At 44.2% G+C, this 18856-nt stretch overlaps 1 protein-coding gene across 1 annotated transcript; it reads left to right on the forward strand.

Annotated features, from left to right (window-relative positions):
* The first annotated feature begins 201 nt into the window (after positions 1-201).
* LOC145867079 (uncharacterized) lies at positions 202-4791 on the forward strand. Its single transcript, XM_082971122.1, has 2 exons — positions 202-652; positions 3376-4791. The coding sequence occupies exons 1-2, from the start codon at positions 322-324 to the stop codon at positions 4260-4262; spliced, it is 1218 nt and encodes a 405-aa protein (XP_082827248.1). The 5' UTR covers positions 202-321; the 3' UTR covers positions 4263-4791.
* Positions 4792-18856: the final 14065 nt, after the last annotated feature.

An 18856-nucleotide genomic window follows, 5' to 3' on the forward strand; every position in this document is an offset into this window, starting at 1 on the left:
AATAGTTTTCCCTCCTCAACTGCGTTTCCTCCCTCCAGACAGCAGATGGCGATATGTGTCTTTCAGGCGATGTTTCTAGTGTGACGTATAATCTAGTGGACGGAACGCTTCTTCAACAACTGCAGCCACCTCGGTAGCTCGCTAGCCGACAAAGTCGGAACATTCAAGTTCTTTAGACAATTTCGTGGTTTATTTGTCACTATGATTTAAACATACTTATGTGGGAACAACTAGCTACCCATTTAATGTAATATTTACGTTGTAAGTCAACTCTCTGGCTGGTTAAGTTAGCACTAGCCTAGCTAGCTAACATCCCCGACCATGAGTTCACTAAGCTACTCTCCTCCTGCTAAAGAAGAGGTCTGCTGGACGGAGAAAGAAGCTCTCGTGAAAGAGGAGGAGGAAGAGGAGGCTGTTACAATACAAAAACAAGTAGAGGGTGAGGCTGTTACCGTGAAAAAAGAAGAGAAAGACGTTTCAGTGAAAGAAGAGGAAGACGCCTTCAGAGTGAAAGAGGAGGAGGATGTTACTGTGAAAGAAAAGGAGGAAGATGCAGTTTTTGGAGTGGAGGATGAAGAGGGGGAGATTACTGTCACATTAGAGGAGGACGAAGAAGAGAAGACTGGAGAACTGATTAACACCAGTAAATACAGTGAGTACTATCTAATAAAACAGGGACATTGATCTGATTAACACCAGTAAATACAGTGAGTACTATCTAATAAAACAGGGACATTGATCTGATTAACACCAGTAAATACAGTGAGTACTATCTAATAAAACAGGGACATTGATCTGATTAACACCAGTAAATACAGTGAGTACTATCTAATAAAACAGGGACATTGATCTGATTAACACCAGTAAATACAGTGAGTACTATCTAATAAAACAGGGACATTGATCTGATTAACACCAGTAAATACAGTGAGTACTATCTAATAAAACAGGGACATTGATCTGATTAACACCAGTAAATACAGTGAGTACTATCTAATAAAACAGGGACATTGATCTGATTAACACCAGTAAATACAGTGAGTACTATCTAATAAAACAGGGACATTGATCTGATTAACACCAGTAAATACAGTGAGTACTATCTTATAAAACAGGGACACAAACTCTGCAGTTGTTGAACTAATGTGTGATTTTTAAAAGAGCATTCTACACTTGAATATGTTTTTGTACTGTATGAATTGTCCATGACGCCCTCCAGTGATTTTGTAAAAAACTTTTCCCGTTGAAAAGTGATATAATAATAAATGAAAACAACTTAACTTTATTGACAACACCCAAATGGATACTGTCATTAACGCGGTTCTTCAACAATTACACATAATACTTAATACTGTAGCTGTTTAGTTACAGTCACATGTTCAACTATCATCAGCTGATCCAGGAAATCATTTTCTGAATGACAGTCACATGACAAACATCACGACATGCAACAACAACCAAAGTGCTTCTTCATTCATTACTCTGGTAAAGACAGTTATGCCGTGCTCCACGTTGGAGCCAACATCCCTAACAAATTGATGTTTATAATGTGTTATTGTCTGGTTGATTTACAGTAGGGTCTCGTTAGTCTGTTTGGATACAGAGATACTTCGCTCATAATGTGTAGAGAACTATTCCTTGATGGATAGGCTATTGTACAACACACAGAGCTATTTTCCTTTATTCAGGACATTTAGAATGACAACACATTAAAGAGTAGCCTAGTGGGATTATTCACAAAATTATCTGGTGATCAGGTTATGAAATGTCATGACAAAGACATTTTAGTTTCCATGTTTCACTTGAAATATTAAATGATTTATAGTCCTAGGTCTATGTTATTGTTAGGTGAAGTTATGGGTCCTACAGTAGGTCTATGTTGTTGTTAGGTGAAGTTATGGGTCCTACAGTAGGTCTATGTTGTTATTAGGTGATGTTATGGGTCCTACAGCAGGTCTATGTTGTTGTTAGGTGAAGCTATGGGCCAATTTGTTAAACACTTGGTGTACAAACCCTTATTGTCAGCTTGATGGCAAAGCTAGCCAAAGAGCATTTTACTAGTTGAAGTGTTTTTTTTAAGTATAATAACACAATAACACAAACATATTAAGCAGGTGATTCAAGCGAGTCTTACAGTTATAATCCAAAAGTAGTGTGAAATGCACTCATAATCAACCTGTAAATGGAGGCTATATTTGCTGTCAGCCTATGAGAACTCCCCTGAGTTTCCCCCACGGTGGTGAATTAGTGAATAGACACAGAGCTTAATGTGAGTTTCCTTGAGTAGCACTCCTGATCTTGCGCTCTAATATTCAGAATGCTTTGTGAAAAACTAAAATCTTTGTTCACTATTTTTGCTCCATGCAGATATTCTACATCCATAACTAGTGGTTTCCTCATTACCAGATATACTACATCCATAACTAGTGGTTTCCTCAATTTCCAGATATACTACATCCATAACTAGTGGTTTCCTCGTTACCAGATATACTACATCCATAACTAGTGGTTTCCTCATTACCAGATATACTACATCCATAACTAGTGGTTTCCTCATTACCAGATATACTACATCCATAACTAGTGGTTTCCTCATTACCAGATATACTACATCCATAACTAGTGGTTTCCTCATTAGCAGGGAGGAGTTTCTGTAATCAAATTGTGTGCGCATTGCCCTCGTGCTGAAAGGACCTATATTGGAGACCAAAAGTCATCTGGCACACTGCTTAGAGTTACAACAACTTTAATAACTTATTTGTAGTTACTACTAATGTGAAAACAAGACTAAATATGACTTGTTGCTAACTTGACTGTCTTAATTGTCAAATAATTTAACAGATATGAATTGTTGTACAACTTCACGGGTATGCTCTGGGCATCACCTCAAATAAACAGTCTCAGACCTGCAGACCTGCTGTTTTCAACTCTCTAGAGACAGCAGGAGCGGTAGATATACTCTCAATGATCAGCTATGAAAAGCCAACTGACATTTACTCCTGGGGTCCTGACCTGTTGCACCCTCGACAACTACTGTGATTATTGTTATTTGACCATGCTGGTCATTTATGAACAATTTAACATCTTGGCCATATTCTGTTATAATATCCACCCGGCACAGCCAGAAGAGGACTGGCCACCCCTCATAGCCTGGTTCCTCTCTAGGTTTCTTCCTAGGTTTTGGCCTTTCTAGGGAGTTTTTCCCAGCCACCGTGCTTCTACACCTGCATTGCTCGCTGTTTGGGGTTTTAGGCTGGGTTTCTATACAGCACTTTGTGACATCAGCTGATGTAAGAAGGGCTATATAAATACATTTGATTTGATTTCTGCTGTTGTGGGCCTTTAACCGTCTGTCTGACTTTGTCATTCACACAGGAGAGAGACGTGACTATCGGGGATCCTCCTGGGAGCCTCAACAACATCATGATGCTGAAGAGGCAGAGAAAAGTCTCTCCAGATCAGAACTCCTAAAGAAACACCAGCAGAGACCCACAGGGAAGAAATCTAACTGCTGCTCTGACTGTGGGAAGAGATTCAACACTTCATCAGACCTTAAAATACATCAAAGAATTCACACTGGAGAGAAACCTTACAGCTGTGATCAATGTGGGAAGAGATTTACCAGATCTAGCTATCTCACTATACATCAGAGAATACACACAGGAGAGAAACCATATAGCTGTGATCAATGTGGAAAGAGTTTCGGTGCATCTGGCTGTCTGACAAAACACCAGAGAACACACACAGGAGAGAAACCTTATAGCTGTAGTCAATGTGGAAAGAGTTTCTGTATATCTGGCTCTCTGACTGAACACCAGCGGACACACACAGGAGAGAAACCTTATAGCTGTGATCAATGTGGGAAGAGTTTTACTACATCTAGCTATCTAACTATACACCAGAGAACACACCCAGGAGAGAAACTTTATAGCTGTACTCAATGTGGGAAGAGTTTTACTCATTCAACCAGCCTGATATCACACCAGAGAACACACACAGGAGAGAAATCTTATAGCTGTACTCAACGTGGGAAGAGTTTTACTCATTCAACCAGCCTGATATCACACCAGAGAACACACACAGGAGAGAAACCTTATAGCTGTGGTCAATGTAGGAAGAGTTTTACTACAGCTAGCTATCTAACTATACACCAGAGAACACACACAGGAGAGAAATCTCATAGCTGTAATCAATGTGGGAAGAGATACTCTAATAAAAAATCTCTGACTAAACATCAGAAAATACATGGAGTTGTTTCATGATATCAATGAAATAATGTAAAATGTTTTTAATATTGTGGAAGTATTTTAGTAACGTCACAATATAGAATGTTTTAACAGCAGTATTTTAAGGAATGTCAGAATGTAGAACCCTAAACGTTTGGCTACTGTTCAGTTGATATTAGCCTCAGTGGAAAGAAAAATCCAGGCTCTGAATTGAAAGAGTTACTATTTATGAGATGTAACAAAAAGTGACTAACAAAAATAGAGTTGTGTTACACTTACCACGTTGGTCACCCACTTGAATCAAAATGCAACACTTCAAAATGTTTAGGTTTTCAATATATCCCAAACTGTTTCTGCATATTGGTTATTGATTTGGACACGTTAAAACTGTGTTTTGACATTGCGCTATTCTCATTTAGCAAAATGTCATTCAAAAGACGTTGAAAATAAGACTATATATATGTTCGCTTGTAGTTCAAAGTGAAAGTTGAAAATATGTATTTTCGGGTCGTTCTTTCAATGACTTGAAAACAACTTAATTTCAAGGTACTTGCAGCCTATACATAAGGACGCAGTATAATAAATTGGTCTATAATAAAAAAAAATGTAACAATCTTACATCACTCCAGTATTTATTTACAACATCCAAGTGCTATATGTCTTTATTCCACTTCTGAAGAAGCAGGACTCAAATCACCTCATATTTCAAACATTCAGCCTGACAAAAGATACGTGTTTTATTATTCCATGCCTCACCCTTAAGTTAATTATTGCCAATACATATTAACAAAGGGGTGTACATTTGCTTTTCATATTTACAATTCATGTAACTTAGAAATCATAATTATTTATGCAACCAACTGACAATTTTTGGGTACAATTATATTGACATCATTATCCTGCTTTTAGAATATCAGGGTTCATTCTCAGATGTGCCAACCCAAATGTACTAGAGCATGACATTGGGGACTGGGCCCTGATCCAACAACATGCCTATCGAGATATTGCAGGAGTTTGCTCTTGAAATCAGACATGACTAATACAATTTGATTTTTGTTTGGGCTCGTTCCAAGGGGACGAGAGTTCTAGAAGCTAGTGAGTTTTAGGATTATATAGAAAGAAAAAGGAGAAAAATTATATTGTAACGACCCGGTATTGTGTTCTGTGTTTGTGGGTGTGTTATGGTTCTCATGGCTACTAGCAGGGGTTAAATATGTCAGGACAGAGGGAAAGGTTGGGGGGGTATGATGGGTAATCCCGCGGGATTTGGAAATGATAAATAGGGATTACTGTCTCATCTTCTCTCTTTTTCTGTTCGGGGCCTTGATCTGTTCCTATGGGAGTAAACATTAATTAGACTTGGTATAGTTGTGTACATTCGGCATTTAGCGGCGTGGGCTGTGGCCTGAACAATAGCCCAGTTTAGGAATAAACCTGTGTTCTGACCTGCACACCTAGAGTCCGTCTCTTTTTCCTTTATGACCCAGTTGGGTCATTACATTGGCGTCAGAAGTGCTTTCGAACTACGGGATCAAGACTAGGCGAGTTAGCTGTTTAGTATAGGCTGGGTTAGCTTTAGCGTGACTCGCATCTACGGTCATGATGCTTGGGGCGAGGCGGAAAATTAAGGAAGAGTCGGACAATGTGTCCGTTGTGGGCTCGGGGGTACCCGGTCGGGAGGGTCGGGCGGCGTCTGCCGTGGAAGAACTGGAGGGCCACATGGCGGGAGTTAAATTGTCAGTCAGCAAGATGGCAGAACTGGCGGGTTTTCCTTCACGCGGCTCGAGAGCAGACGTCACGGCGTCGGAATGCCTGTTAACGCTAGCCCCGGACGAGAGGGGCGACTACGGTGCGCTAGTGGAGGCATTGGGGGGTCGTTTCGGCAGCGAGGCGCAGCCCAACATGCTGCGGATTGAACTGAGTAACAAAAAGAGACTTCAGGGGGAATCATTAAAGGCGTTGGCAAGTGGTATTCTGAGCCTGACCAGGCGGGCTTATGCAACTATGCCGATTGGGGTGCAAGACGAGCTGGCACGGGACAGTTTTATGAGAGCGCTCTCTTCCACCGAACTGGGTAAGCATGTTCAGATGGCGGACCCACCATCTCTGCGGGCTGCAGTGGAGATAGCCAGGAAGAGGGAACTGATCTGGGGTGAGGGAGTGAGAGTGGAAGTCGCCAGTCAACCAGAGGTGAGAGCAGCGGTGGCTGGGGTGCCAGGGGTCACGAAACCAGAGTGGGTCGACGAGTTGGGCGGGCTAGTCAAGACTGCTTCGCTTGTCATGGAGAGGGGCTCCAGGCAGCGTCGCAGTGTCAGCTCAACTCCTATTGTCTGCTGGGGTTGTGGCCAGCCTGGCCACATTCAGCGGGAATGTGGCAGATTCCCCCGTCACCAGGGAAACGACGGCGGGTTCTCGCGCAGGGGGCAGCGCGCACCCACCCCCCCCCGCCCCCAAACCCACTGTAAGCAAAAGAGGTACCCAGCAGCGCAGACAAGAGGGCGGGGACCTGCTCCCCCAGGGTGTAGCTGCCGCCGTGTTTCCTAGTCCGGTAGTTGTGGTGGGACGTACCACCGTTGGGGACTTCTGCAATGTCATCGTCAAGGTAGAGGGGGTGGAATGTTTGGCCCTGGTCGACACGGGCTCTACAGTAACCCTGGTGAGACCAGACATACTACCTGTTGGGGTGCGGGTGGAGCCGACCCTTGTCCAGCTACGGACTGTCACGGGGGAGCTAGCCCCCATGTTAGGGAAGTGTCAGCTATCTGTGACTGTGGGGGGGAGAACTGTGGGGTGTCTGGCGTGGGTAGCAGCGGTGCAGGACCCCTGTATACTGGGAATGGACTTTTTGAAAAACTGTGGGGCTCAGTTGGACTTAGCGTCGGGCACTTTGAGGCTGTCGGGGGGGCCCACAGTGGGAATGTCGCCTTCGGGAGAGCCAGCAGGGGGCAGGGCTGTCCCTCCGTCTTCCTCCAAGCTTGCAGAAACTCCACCGGTCATCCCGGCTGCTCCCTTGGTCGTTGTGCCATTCCAGCAGCTGTCTCCGGCGGCGACGGCCTTCACTCCCCATCATGGTGCAAGCACAGGCAGCTCAGTAGCCCAAAACACACTGGCTCCTTCACCCCATCAGCCCGACGGGGGGAAGGAGGAAGCTATCGACGCCGTCGAGGCTGTGTGGCTGAAGAACTGTCAGGGTCTGGATGACAGACAACAGAGACAGTTAAAGCAGCTGCTGTTGGACTTTAAAGATAGCTTCGCTTGGGGGGAAGATGAGGTAGGACAAACGCATCTAGTTCAGCACGAAATAGACACTGGGGACGCCCGACCCATTAAAATTCGGCCCCGTCGTATTCCCCTTGCCAGGAGGGAAGCAGCAGACACAGCTATTGTTGACATGTTGCGGGCTGATTTCATTGAGCCATCAGATAGCCCATGGTCCGCGCCGGTCGTCATGGTGCCTAAGAAAGGGGGTAAACTTAGGTTTTGTGTTGACTACAGGGGCCTAAATTCTGTCACCACTAAAGACTCTTATCCCCTACCGAGGATTGATGAGTCGCTAGACCACGTGAGAGGGTCCTCGTGGTTCTCCTCCCTTGATCTGCGCAGTGGCTACTGGCAGGTGCCCCTCTCGCCAGGGGCACGTGAAAAAACGGCCTTCTCCACAGATAGGGGCCATTGGCAGTTCAAGGTGCTGTGCTTCGGGCTCTGTAATGCTCCTGCCACCTTTGAGAGGCTCATGGACAGAGTGCTGGCGGGGGTTCCGAGAGACGAGTGTGTTGTGTACCTAGACGACATATTGGTGCACGGCACATCGTTTGAGGGGGCACTGGGGGCACTTAGGCGAGTGTTAGAGAGGATCTCGGGGGCGGGGCTAAAATTACATCCGGGAAAGTGCCATTTCATGCAAAGGGAGGTGGCGTTCCTGGGGCATCAGCTGGGTGGTGAGGGCATCAGCACGATGCCAGACAAAGTAGAGGCTGTGAGGGGGTGGCCAGTTCCAGGGGGGAAAAAAGAGGTTAAGAGCTTCCTGGGGCTGGCATCCTACTATCGTAGGTTTGTGAAGGGGTTTGCGGGGGTAGCGGCTCCGTTGAACCACCTTCTCAAGGAGGACACTGTTTTTCAGTGGACCGAAGAGCACCAGCGGGCGTTTGAGGCTCTCAAACGTGCCCTGATGGAGGCCCCTGTCCTGGCCTCACCAGACCCGAACCGTCCATTCATCCTGGACACCGACGCAAGCAATGAGGGTTTGGGGGCTGTGCTGGCTCAGCGTGGTCCTGATGGGGCTCACGTAGTAGCTTATTACAGCAGGACTTTTGATAAGGCTGAAAAACGCTACTGCGTGACAAGGAGAGAGCTTTTGGCTGTCGTGGCAGCAGTACGCCATTTCAAGTACTACCTGGGGGGCCTGCCGTTTGTGGTCCGGACGGATCACTCCGCCCTGCAGTGGCTTCTCTCCTTCAAGGAGCCAGAGGGTCAGATTGCCCGCTGGCTGGAGGAGCTGCAACCCTACGACTTCCAGGTGGAGCACAGAGCCGGCCTTCGCCACAGCAATGCAGACGCCTTGTCCCGCCGCCCGTGTGCTGAGGATGGCTGTGGGTACTGCGCCAAACGGGTGGAGCGAGAGAGAGAACTGTGCAGGGAGGAGGGAGTCACCGCCACGGTGAGTCAGCTGAGTGTGACAGAGTGCCGGGAGCTTGAGGCTGTGGACGTTGGGGAGTGGAGGCGTCGCCAGGAGGAGGACGCAGAGCTGCGTCCTGTGCTGCGGTGGGTGGAAGAGAGAAGACGACCGCCGTGGGGGGAAGTAGCCCCTCTATCACCAGTCACCAAGGGACTGTGGGCTAAATTCACAGTCCTTAGAGTGGCTGAGGGAGTGCTCCAGAGGGGGTGGAAAAAGCCAGCGACTGGAGAAATTACGTGGCAGGTAGTGGTGCCCAAAAGGCTGCAGGGGAGCGTGTTACAGCAGCTTCATGGGGGAGTTGGCGCAGGGCATTTTGGGGTCTCCAAAACGTTAAAGCGCATGCGTAAAGGCTTCTATTGGGCCAGGCACAGGAGGGATGTTGAGGACTTTTGTAGGCAGTGCGACGAGTGTGCTGCTAAAAAAGGACCTCCAGGTCAGTCACACGCCCTCCTACAACAATTCCCAGTAGGGGAGCCCATGGAGAGACTGGGGGTAGACATAGTGGGGCCGTTTCCAACCACAGACAGAGGTAACAGGTGGATTCTAACCGCTATGGACTACTTCACCAAGTGGCCGGAGGCTTACGCTCTCCCAGACCAGGAGGCAGAGACAGTAGCTGATGCGTTGGTGGGGGGAATAATCAGTCGGTTTGGGGTGCCACAGTCTATTCACAGCGACCAGGGGAGAAACTTCGAGTCACGGGTGTTCTCAGAGTTGTGTAGACGGTTAGGCGCGGAGAAGACGCGCACTACTCCGCTTCACCCCCAGAGTGATGGGCTGGTGGAAAGATTTAACAGAACGTTAGCACAGCAGCTGGCCATCGTTACCTCAAAACACCAGAGAGATTGGGACACCCACTTACCGTTTATTCTTATGGCATGTAGGTCGGCTGTTCAAGAATCGTCTGCGTGCTCCCCAGCGCTACTAATGTTAGGTCGTGAGTTGCGCACCCCAGCCGAACTGACGTTTGGCCACCCTCCTGATAATGACGACGGGGTTTTGCCTGGCCCGAACTATGTGTGTCGTCTGCAGAACCGGTTAGAAGCGGCTCACACCTTCGCAAGAGAGCAACTCGAGAACGCAGGGGTGCGCCAAAAGCGCCACTACGACTCGCGCGCTAGGGGGAGGCACTTTGGAGCGGGAGAATGTGTGTGGCTTCACAACCCCACGCGCAAGAAGGGGCGGTGCCCAAAGCTGGACAGTGCATGGGTGGGGCCGTGTCTGGTGATAGAGAGAGTGGGGGAGGTGACGTACCGGGTGGAGGTCCCCCCACGGAGCAGGAAGGTGGTGGTCCACCGGGACCGATTGGCACCCTACAGAGGGAGGAAAACGGTAGGAAATGGGAGTGAGGTCTCTGATGTGAGCCCACGGGAACAGTCTAACGAGGAGACTCTAGCGCAACCTGAGCCTGGGATGGGGGCTGCTTCTTCGGAGGGCGCTGGAAATGACATTGGGGCAGATGAGTGTTCTGGGGGTTCACCGGTGAAAGCCACGGGGAGGCCCAAGAGACTGATGCGACCTCCGGGTCGTTTTAAGGATTTTGTTGTGTAACCCTAGGGGCTAGGGTTTAGAAAGGGGGGGGCTATGTAACGACCCGGTATTGTGTTGTGTGTTTGTGGGTGTGTTATGGTTCTCATGGCTACTAGCAGGGGTTAAATATGTCAGGACAGAGGGAAAGGCTGGGGGGGTATGATGGGTAATCCCGCGGGACTTGGAAATGATAAATAGGGATTACTGTCTCATCTTCTCTCTTTTTCTGTTCGGGGCCTTGATCTGTTCCTATGGGAGTAAACATTAATTAGACTTGGTATAGTTGTGTACATTCGGCATTTAGCGGCGTGGGCTGTGGCCTGAACAATAGCCCAGTTTAGGAATAAACCTGTGTTCTGACCTGCACACCTAGAGTCCGTCTCTTTTTCCTTTATGACCCAGCCGGGTCATTACAATATGTTCGGTTTTTGTTGAAAGTGAAAGTTGAGAAGATGTCGTTTTTTTCAATGTACTTGCAGCCTATACACATGGACACAGTATAATAAATTGGTCTATAATCAATTTTATGAACAATCCTACATCACTCCAGTATTTATTGACAACATTCAAATGCTAATTGTCTTTATTCCACTACTGAAGAAGCATGACTCAAATCACCTCATATTTCAAACATTCAGCCTGACAAAAGATTCATGTTTTATTATTCCATGCCTCACCATTAAGTTAATTATTGCCAATACATATTAACAAAGGGGTGTACATTTGGTCACAATTTATTTTGACTGCATGTTTTTCCGTATTGGAGATGAGTTTTGTTTGGACTCGTTCCAAGGGGATGAGAGTTCTAGAAGCTAGTGAGTTTTAGGAAGACGAGAGTTCTAGAAGCTAGTGAGTTTTAGGAAGACGAGTGTTCTAGAAGCTAGTGAGTTTTAGGAAGGATTCTATGGAAAGAAACAAAAGACAAAAGATACTATTGTATATTATTATTTAGAAATACGTGTTTTTTCTTGTTTTTAATTGTTGACAGCCAGTAGACACCATGTTTATATTGGTGAAGGTGAAGCATTGTAGTTGATTATAATGTGAAATGGAAGTTGTTTTCTGTTGGTGGTGAGCAAATTTGTCCAAAAGAAATGTAGGATATATTTGTTGTCTTAAGGGGGAAGGTGTTACAGGCTTTGATTTTTCCATTTATGGTTTGAGGTTGGACGTTAGCACGTCTAGCTCGTTAGCAGGTCTAGCTCGTTAGCAGGTCTAGCTCGTTAGCACGTCTAGCTCGTTAGCAGGTATAGCTCGTTAGCACGTCTAGCTCGTTAGCACGTCTAGCTCGTTAGCACGTAGGACGCACTGATTGGTGTCACCTCGTTAGTCAGTATGTGTTACACCTGTGCTGGCTTGTCCATCTCGTTAGTGGGAAGGTGTTTCACCTGAGCTGGTCCAGGGCCCAGCCAGCCATCTGTGAACTGAATGAAAACTAGAATCTGTGTTTACTAGGTAAGACCATTTATGATATAGTATAAGCTAGTAAGGTGCACCTGTAATTATTTTAAACATATACTTGATTTAAACCTGTAATAGTTAGTTAGCGAAGCTAACGTTAGCTAGTTCATTATCACAAAAGTGAGAACTGCTCTAGATTGGAAACTTACGTTAATGAGAGTAAAGCCATGTTGGCTTTATGGAAACTTTTTTTAAACCTGTACTTATTCTAAACCTGTCATTATTTTAAACCTGTACCCCATTTTAGAAGTAATGAAAAATGTATGAGTTGCATTATCCTTGGAACTAACCATGACATAGAAATGTGAAAATATTCCTGCAGGTTAAAATATTGTTGAGTGGCAATACTGTGTTATCTCAAGAAGAACTAACCAATCTCAACATGACAGAAAGTAAGACAGGAGAACCTATTTCAACATGACAGAAAGTAAGACAGGAGTCCCTGACCTTATCTTCTCTCAAGAAGATGTCTGGTAGGCCCATTTAAATACATTTTTTGGACATTTCAAGATAGCAGATGTTTGAGTTGGGTCTATTAACACAGCTGTGAGTTGTTATTTTTTTCATTTTTTCATTTTTGACAAAATGAGCACTCCTGGAAGTGACAGATTTTGACTCATATTGAGTGATGAGACTGAGCTATTTAAAAACACTTTTTCAACATTTCAAGATGGCAGTTAGTTCAGTTTGATCTTATTAAAGACAAATGAATCCACTGTGTCTGCCTTTCTACTGTGAAGACAGGTTCTACTGCCCCCTGTTGTCTGTTGATGGTACTACTACTAGACACAGCGGCAGAATAAATTAAACTAGACATTTGTTTTCATCTCAAAACCAGAGAGCAACCGCTGTCCGGTGAAGTCCACACAAAGCGTATTGCATGTAACCAAACAGTTAGGTGACCTGCAGCACGGTCAAAGCAAAATATATGTTTCAGACGTTTTAGGGACGACAAAACGACTATTGCTTTGAAACGACACAGAGAGTTCAGCACCTACAGTTACGATCTGTCTTTAATTTTGACCTTTTTTAAAACCATAAACTTGGATTAGCACAGCTAACACAGCTAACACAGCTAGCACAGCTAACACAGTTAGCACAGCTAGCACAGCTAACACAGTTAGCACAGCTAACACAGCTAGCACAGCTAACACAGCTAGCACAGCTAACACAGCTAGCACAGCTAACACAGTTAGCACAGCTAGCACAGCTAACACAGCTAACACGGTTAGCACAGCTAAAACGGCTGACACAGCTAACACAGCTAACACAGTTAGCACAGTTAGCACAGCTAACACAGCTAGCACAGCTAACACAGCTAGCACAGCTAACACAGCTAGCACAGCTAGCACAGCTAACACAGCTAGCACAGCTAGCACAGCCAACACAATCAAAGGAAGCCAAATGCTCACTGGCTTCCCTTGCCTTCAACGCTACGGGCAGCAACAATGTTATACTCTTTATGACCAGACAGCATCAGACAGGACTGAGACAGACTGTTTCACTGACCAGACAGGACTAAGACAAACTGTTTCACTTATCAGACAGGACTGAGACAGACTGTTTCACTGACCAGACAGCATCAGACAGGACTGAGACTACCCCAAAGACAACGTGTGTGAAGCAAGAGCTTCCTGTGACAACCGGAAGTTGTTAAAAACAGCCTAGAGCTATTGTCATATGGCCACCTGCAGATAGTGAAAATTAAGCAACTCAACCTTGTGTCATTCAGTCAATTATTAAAGTAGAGACTTCTTATTCAGGATTCTGTTTATGTCTACCCCCAAGACAACGTGTGTTGAGTAAGAACTTCCTGTGACAACCAAAGACACTGTATACTGGATAGGCAATCAGTTGAAAAACTACAAACCTCAGATTTCCTCACTTCCTGGTTGGATTTTTCTCCGGTTTTTGCCTGCCATATGAGTTCTGTTATACTCACAGACATCATTCAAACAGTTCTGGAAACTTCAGAGTGTTTTCTATCCAGATCTACTAATTATATGCATATCCTACATTCTGGGCCTGAGTAGCAGGCAGTTTACTATGGGCACGCTTTTCATCCGGACGTCAAAATACTGCCCCCTATCCCAAAGAAGTTAAATCTCCTCCAAACAAGCTTCAATGCCATACAACACTCCACCCGTGGCCTCCAACTGCTCTTTAAACGCTAGTAGAACTAAATGTATGCTCTTCAACCGATCGCTGCCCGCATCCGCCCGTCCAGCATCACTACTCTGGACGTTTCTGACTTAGAATATGTGGACAACTATAAATACCTAGGTGTCTGGCTAGACTGTAAACTCTCCTTCCAGGCTAATATTAAGCATTTCCAATCGAAAATTTAATCTAGAATCGGCTTCCTATTTTGCAAAAAAAAAGCCTCTTTCACTCACGCTGCCAAACATACCCTCGTAAAACTGACTATCCTACCGATCCTTGACTTCGGCGATGTCATTTTCAAAATAGCCTCCAACACTCTACTCAGCAAACTGGATGCAGTCTATCACAGTGCCATCCGTTTTGTCACCAAAGCCCCATATACCACCCACCACTGCAACCTGTATGCTCTCGTCGGCTGGCCCTCGCTACATATTCGTCGCCAAACCCACTGGCTCCAGGTCATCTATAAGTCTTTGCTAGGCCGCCTTCACTCACTGGTCACCATAGCAACACCCACCCATAGCACGCGCTCCAGGAGGTATATCTCACTGGTCATCCCCAAAGCCAACACCTACTTTGGCCGCATTTCCTTCCAGTTCTCTGCTGCCAATCACTGGAACAAATTGCAAAACTTTCTGAAGTTGGAGACATATATCTACCTCATTACCTTTAAGCATCAGGTATCTGATCAGCTTACCGATCGCTGCAGCTGTACACAGTCCATCTGTAAATAGCACATCCAACTGCCTACCTCATCCCCATGTTTTTATTTACTTTCTCTGCTCTTTTGCACCCCAGTATTTCTACTTGCACATCATCTGCACATCTATCACTCCAGTGTTCATTTGTTAAATTGTAATTACTCTGCTTCTATGGCCTATTTATTGCCTTTCCTCCGTACTCCATTTGCACACACTGTATATAGATTTTTCTGTCGTGTTATTGACTGTACGTTTGTTTATCCCACTTGTAACTCTGTGTTGTTTGTGTCGCACTGCTTTGCTTTATCTTGGCCAGGTCGCAGTTGTAAATGAGAACTTGTTCTCAACTGGCCTACCTGGGTAAATAAAGGTGAAATAAAAAAATAGAATCTTAACTTTATTGACAACACCCAAATGGATACTGTCATTAACGCAGTTCTTCAATAATTACACATAATTCTTAATGCTTTAGCAAACATTTTATTAAACAGGACATTCAAATATCCTTACAATTATAATCCAAGGTAGTGTGAAATGTACTCATCATCAACCTGGAAATGGAGGTTACTCCCCTGAATTTCCCCCATTCACATTCAGAATACATTGTGAAAAACTAAAATCTTTGCTCACCATTTTTGCTCCAGGCAGATATACTACATCCATAACTATCGGTTTCCTCATTAGCAGGGAGGAGTTTCTGCAATCAAATTGCCCTCGTGCCACAATTTTAGCTAACACATAAAGGGGCCTATATTGGAGACCAAGAGTCGTCTGGCACACTGCTTAGAGGTTCAACAACATGAATAACTTATTTCTAGCCTACAATCATCGATGTTACTACTAATGTGAAAACAAGACAAAATATGACTATTCTTGCTCATTTTAAGGCAAATATCAAATAATTCTAACATTCATTACAGATGTCAATTGTTGTCCAACATCATGGCTCCGCTGTTGGCATCACCTTTTACAGTGGATTTCTGCTGTTGTGGGCCTTTAACCATCTGTCTGACTTTGTTGTTCACACAGGGGAGATATGGGACTATCCTGGATCCTCTGGGGAGCCTCAACAACCTCATGATGCTGAAGAGGCAGAGAAGAGTCTCTCCAGATCAGAACACCTCAATAAACACCTGCAGACATCCACAGGGAAGAGAACTCACTGCTGCTCTGACTGTGGGAAGAGATTCACCTCATCAGGCATTAAAATTCATCAGAGAACACACACAGGAGAGAAATCTTATTGCTGTGGTGAATGTGGGAAGAGTTTTACTACATCTGGCCATCTGACTTCACACCAGAGAATACACACAGGAGAGAAACCTTATAGCTGTGGTCAATGTGGGAAGAGGTTTGCTGCATCTAGCAGTCTGACTCTACACCAGAGAACACACACAGGAGAGAAACCTTATAGCTGTGGTCAATGTGGGAAGAGTTTTGGTCAATCTTGCCATCTGACTCAACACCAGAGAACACACACAGGAGAGAAATCTTATAGCTGTGATCAATGTGGGAAGAGTTTTGCTCGATCTGGAGAGCTGACAGCTCACCAGAGAATACACACAGGAGAGAAATCTTATAGCTGTGATCAATGTGGGAAGAGTTTTGCTCGATCTGGAGAGCTGACAGCTCACCAGAGAATACACACAGGAGATAAACCTTATAGCTGTGATCAATGTGGGAAGAGTTTTGCTCGATCTGGAGTGCTGACAGTGCACCAGAGAAGACACACAGGAGAGAAACCTTATAGCTGTGATCAATGTGGGAAGAGTTTTACTACATCTTTCTATCTGACTTTACACCAGAGAATACACACAGGAGAGAAACCTTATAGCTGTAATCAATGTGGGAAGACTTTTACTCAGTCAACCAACCTGGTATCACATCAGAGAACACACACAGGAGAGAAACCTTATAGCTGTGGTGAATGTGGGAAGAGTTTTACTCAGTCAAACAGCCTGGTATCACATCAGAGAACACACACAGGAGAGAAATCTCATAGCTGTAATCAATGTGGGAAGAGATACTCTGATAAAAGATCTCTGATTAAACATCAGAAAATTCATGAAGGAGTTGTTTCATGATATCAATGAATTAATGTCACAATGTAGAATGTTTTAACATTGTAGAAGGAGTATTTTAATGATGTCACAATGTAGAATGTTTGAACATTGTAGTAGGAGTATTTTAATGATGTCACAATGTAGAACCTAAACGTTTGTCCCCTGTTCTATTGATTTCAACATGATATGGATATTAGCCTCAGGGGGGAAATCCAGGCTCTGAAATGGAAGAGTTACTATTTATGAGATTTAACAAAAAGTGACTAACAAAAAAAGAGCTGTGTTACACTTACCACGTTGGTGACCCACTGGAATCAAAATCCATCACTTCAAAATGTAGCTAGCTGTTTTCTATAAATTGTCCTCTAACCAGGGATGTACACATTATTCCCAGATTCCGTGTGATTTTTGAGCTGTTAGTTTTAACAGGATGTGCAACCTCATCTCCCTCCTGTCGTACAAATGATTTCAACATGATATTGATGAGTGATGACAAATAAGTGTTGTGTTCCTTTGTTTAGTGACCCCTACATTTAAATGCATCACTCCAAAATGTAGCTGACTGTCTTCTGCAGGTTGTCCTCTAACCAGTGAGGTAAAATACATCTGCCATTTCCATATGTTTATTTTTTAGTTGTGTTAGTTTCAACAGCACGTACAACCTGATTTCCCCCCTAATCGATATTAGTGATTTATTGCTACTTGTCAAAACAACAGCGTTTTTGGTGCTTGTACAGTTTTATAAGGTGCTTGTTTTAAATAATACAAGTAATATGATTATTGTGACAGATGTTTGTGTATGTATTACATTTTATGTTTAGGTTTTCAATTTATCACAAACTGTTTCTGCATTTGTACTACTGATTTGGACACGTTTAAACTGTGACATTGGGGATATCTCACCTAGCAAAATGTCGTTGAAAATAAGACTATGCCCGACATTCAATATAAGTTTGGTTTTAGTTGAAAGTTGAAAAGAAAACAATTTAATTTCAACATACTTACAGCCTAAACACATAGTCACAGTACAATAATCAAATATATGAGCAATCCTACATCACTCCAGTATTTATTTACAACATTCCACTACTGAAGAAGCATGACTCAAATCACCTCATATTTCAAACATTAAGCCTGACAAAGATACATTTTATGCCTCGCCATTAAGTGAATTATTGCTAATACATATTAACAAAGGGGTGTACATTTGGTTTTTATATTTCATGTGTAATATTCATGTAAGATTTAGTAATCATAATTATTTATGCAACCAACTGACAATTTCTGGGTACAATTATATTGACATTGTTATCCTGCTTTTAGAATATCAGGGTTCATTCTCAGATGTGCCAACCCAAATGTACTAGAGCATGACATTGGGGACTGGGCCCCGATCCAACAACATGCCTATCTAGTGAACCCTGAATAGAGAGAGAAGCTCCGCAGTGAGGTGAAAAGTTACTATGGATATTGCAGGAGTTTCCTCTTGAAATCAGACATGTCTGTGGTAAGGACAACTTGGTTTCTGATTGTCTCAAATGTGGGCAGTCAAAAAGATTTGTGTTTTGCGTTTAGCCAGTGAGTTGCCATGGATCACAATTTATTATGACTGCATGTTTTTACGTGTTGGAGATGAGTTTTGTTTGGACTCGTTCCAAGAGGACGAGAGTTCTAGAAGCTAGTGAGTTTTAGGAAGACGAGAGTTCTAGAAGCTAGTGAGTTTTAGGAAGACTAGAGTTCTAGAAGCTAGTGAGTTTTAGGAAGACGAGAGTTCTAGAAGCTAGTGAGTTTTAGGAAGACGAGAGTTCTAGAAGCTAGTGAGTTTTAGGATTCTATAGTAAGAAAAAGGATAAGGATCAAAAATATTTCGATTGTATATATATATTATTTAGAAATGTGTTTTTCTTGTTTTTAAATGCTGACACGTCTAGCTCGTTAGCCCGTCTAGCTCATTAGCCCGTCTAGCTCGTTAGCCCGTACAGCTCGTTAGCCCGTCTAGCTCGTTAGCACGTCTAGCACGTTAGCACGTAGGACGCA

The sequence above is a fragment of the Salmo salar genome, unplaced genomic scaffold (assembly GCF_965601325.2).
Source record: "Salmo salar unplaced genomic scaffold, fSalSal1 ptg000177l, whole genome shotgun sequence".
In the NCBI taxonomy this organism is placed as follows: domain Eukaryota; kingdom Metazoa; phylum Chordata; class Actinopteri; order Salmoniformes; family Salmonidae; genus Salmo; species Salmo salar.

Excerpts from the sequence above, each read along its gene's own strand:
- LOC145867079 (XM_082971122.1), top strand. The coding sequence starts at position 322 with ATGAGTTCACTAAGCTACTCTCCTCCTGCTAAAGAAGAGGTCTGCTGG. Across the intron at positions 653-3,375 it reads GATTAACACCAGTAAATACA|GAGAGAGACGTGACTATCGG; the intron begins GTGAGTACTATC and ends TCATTCACACAG.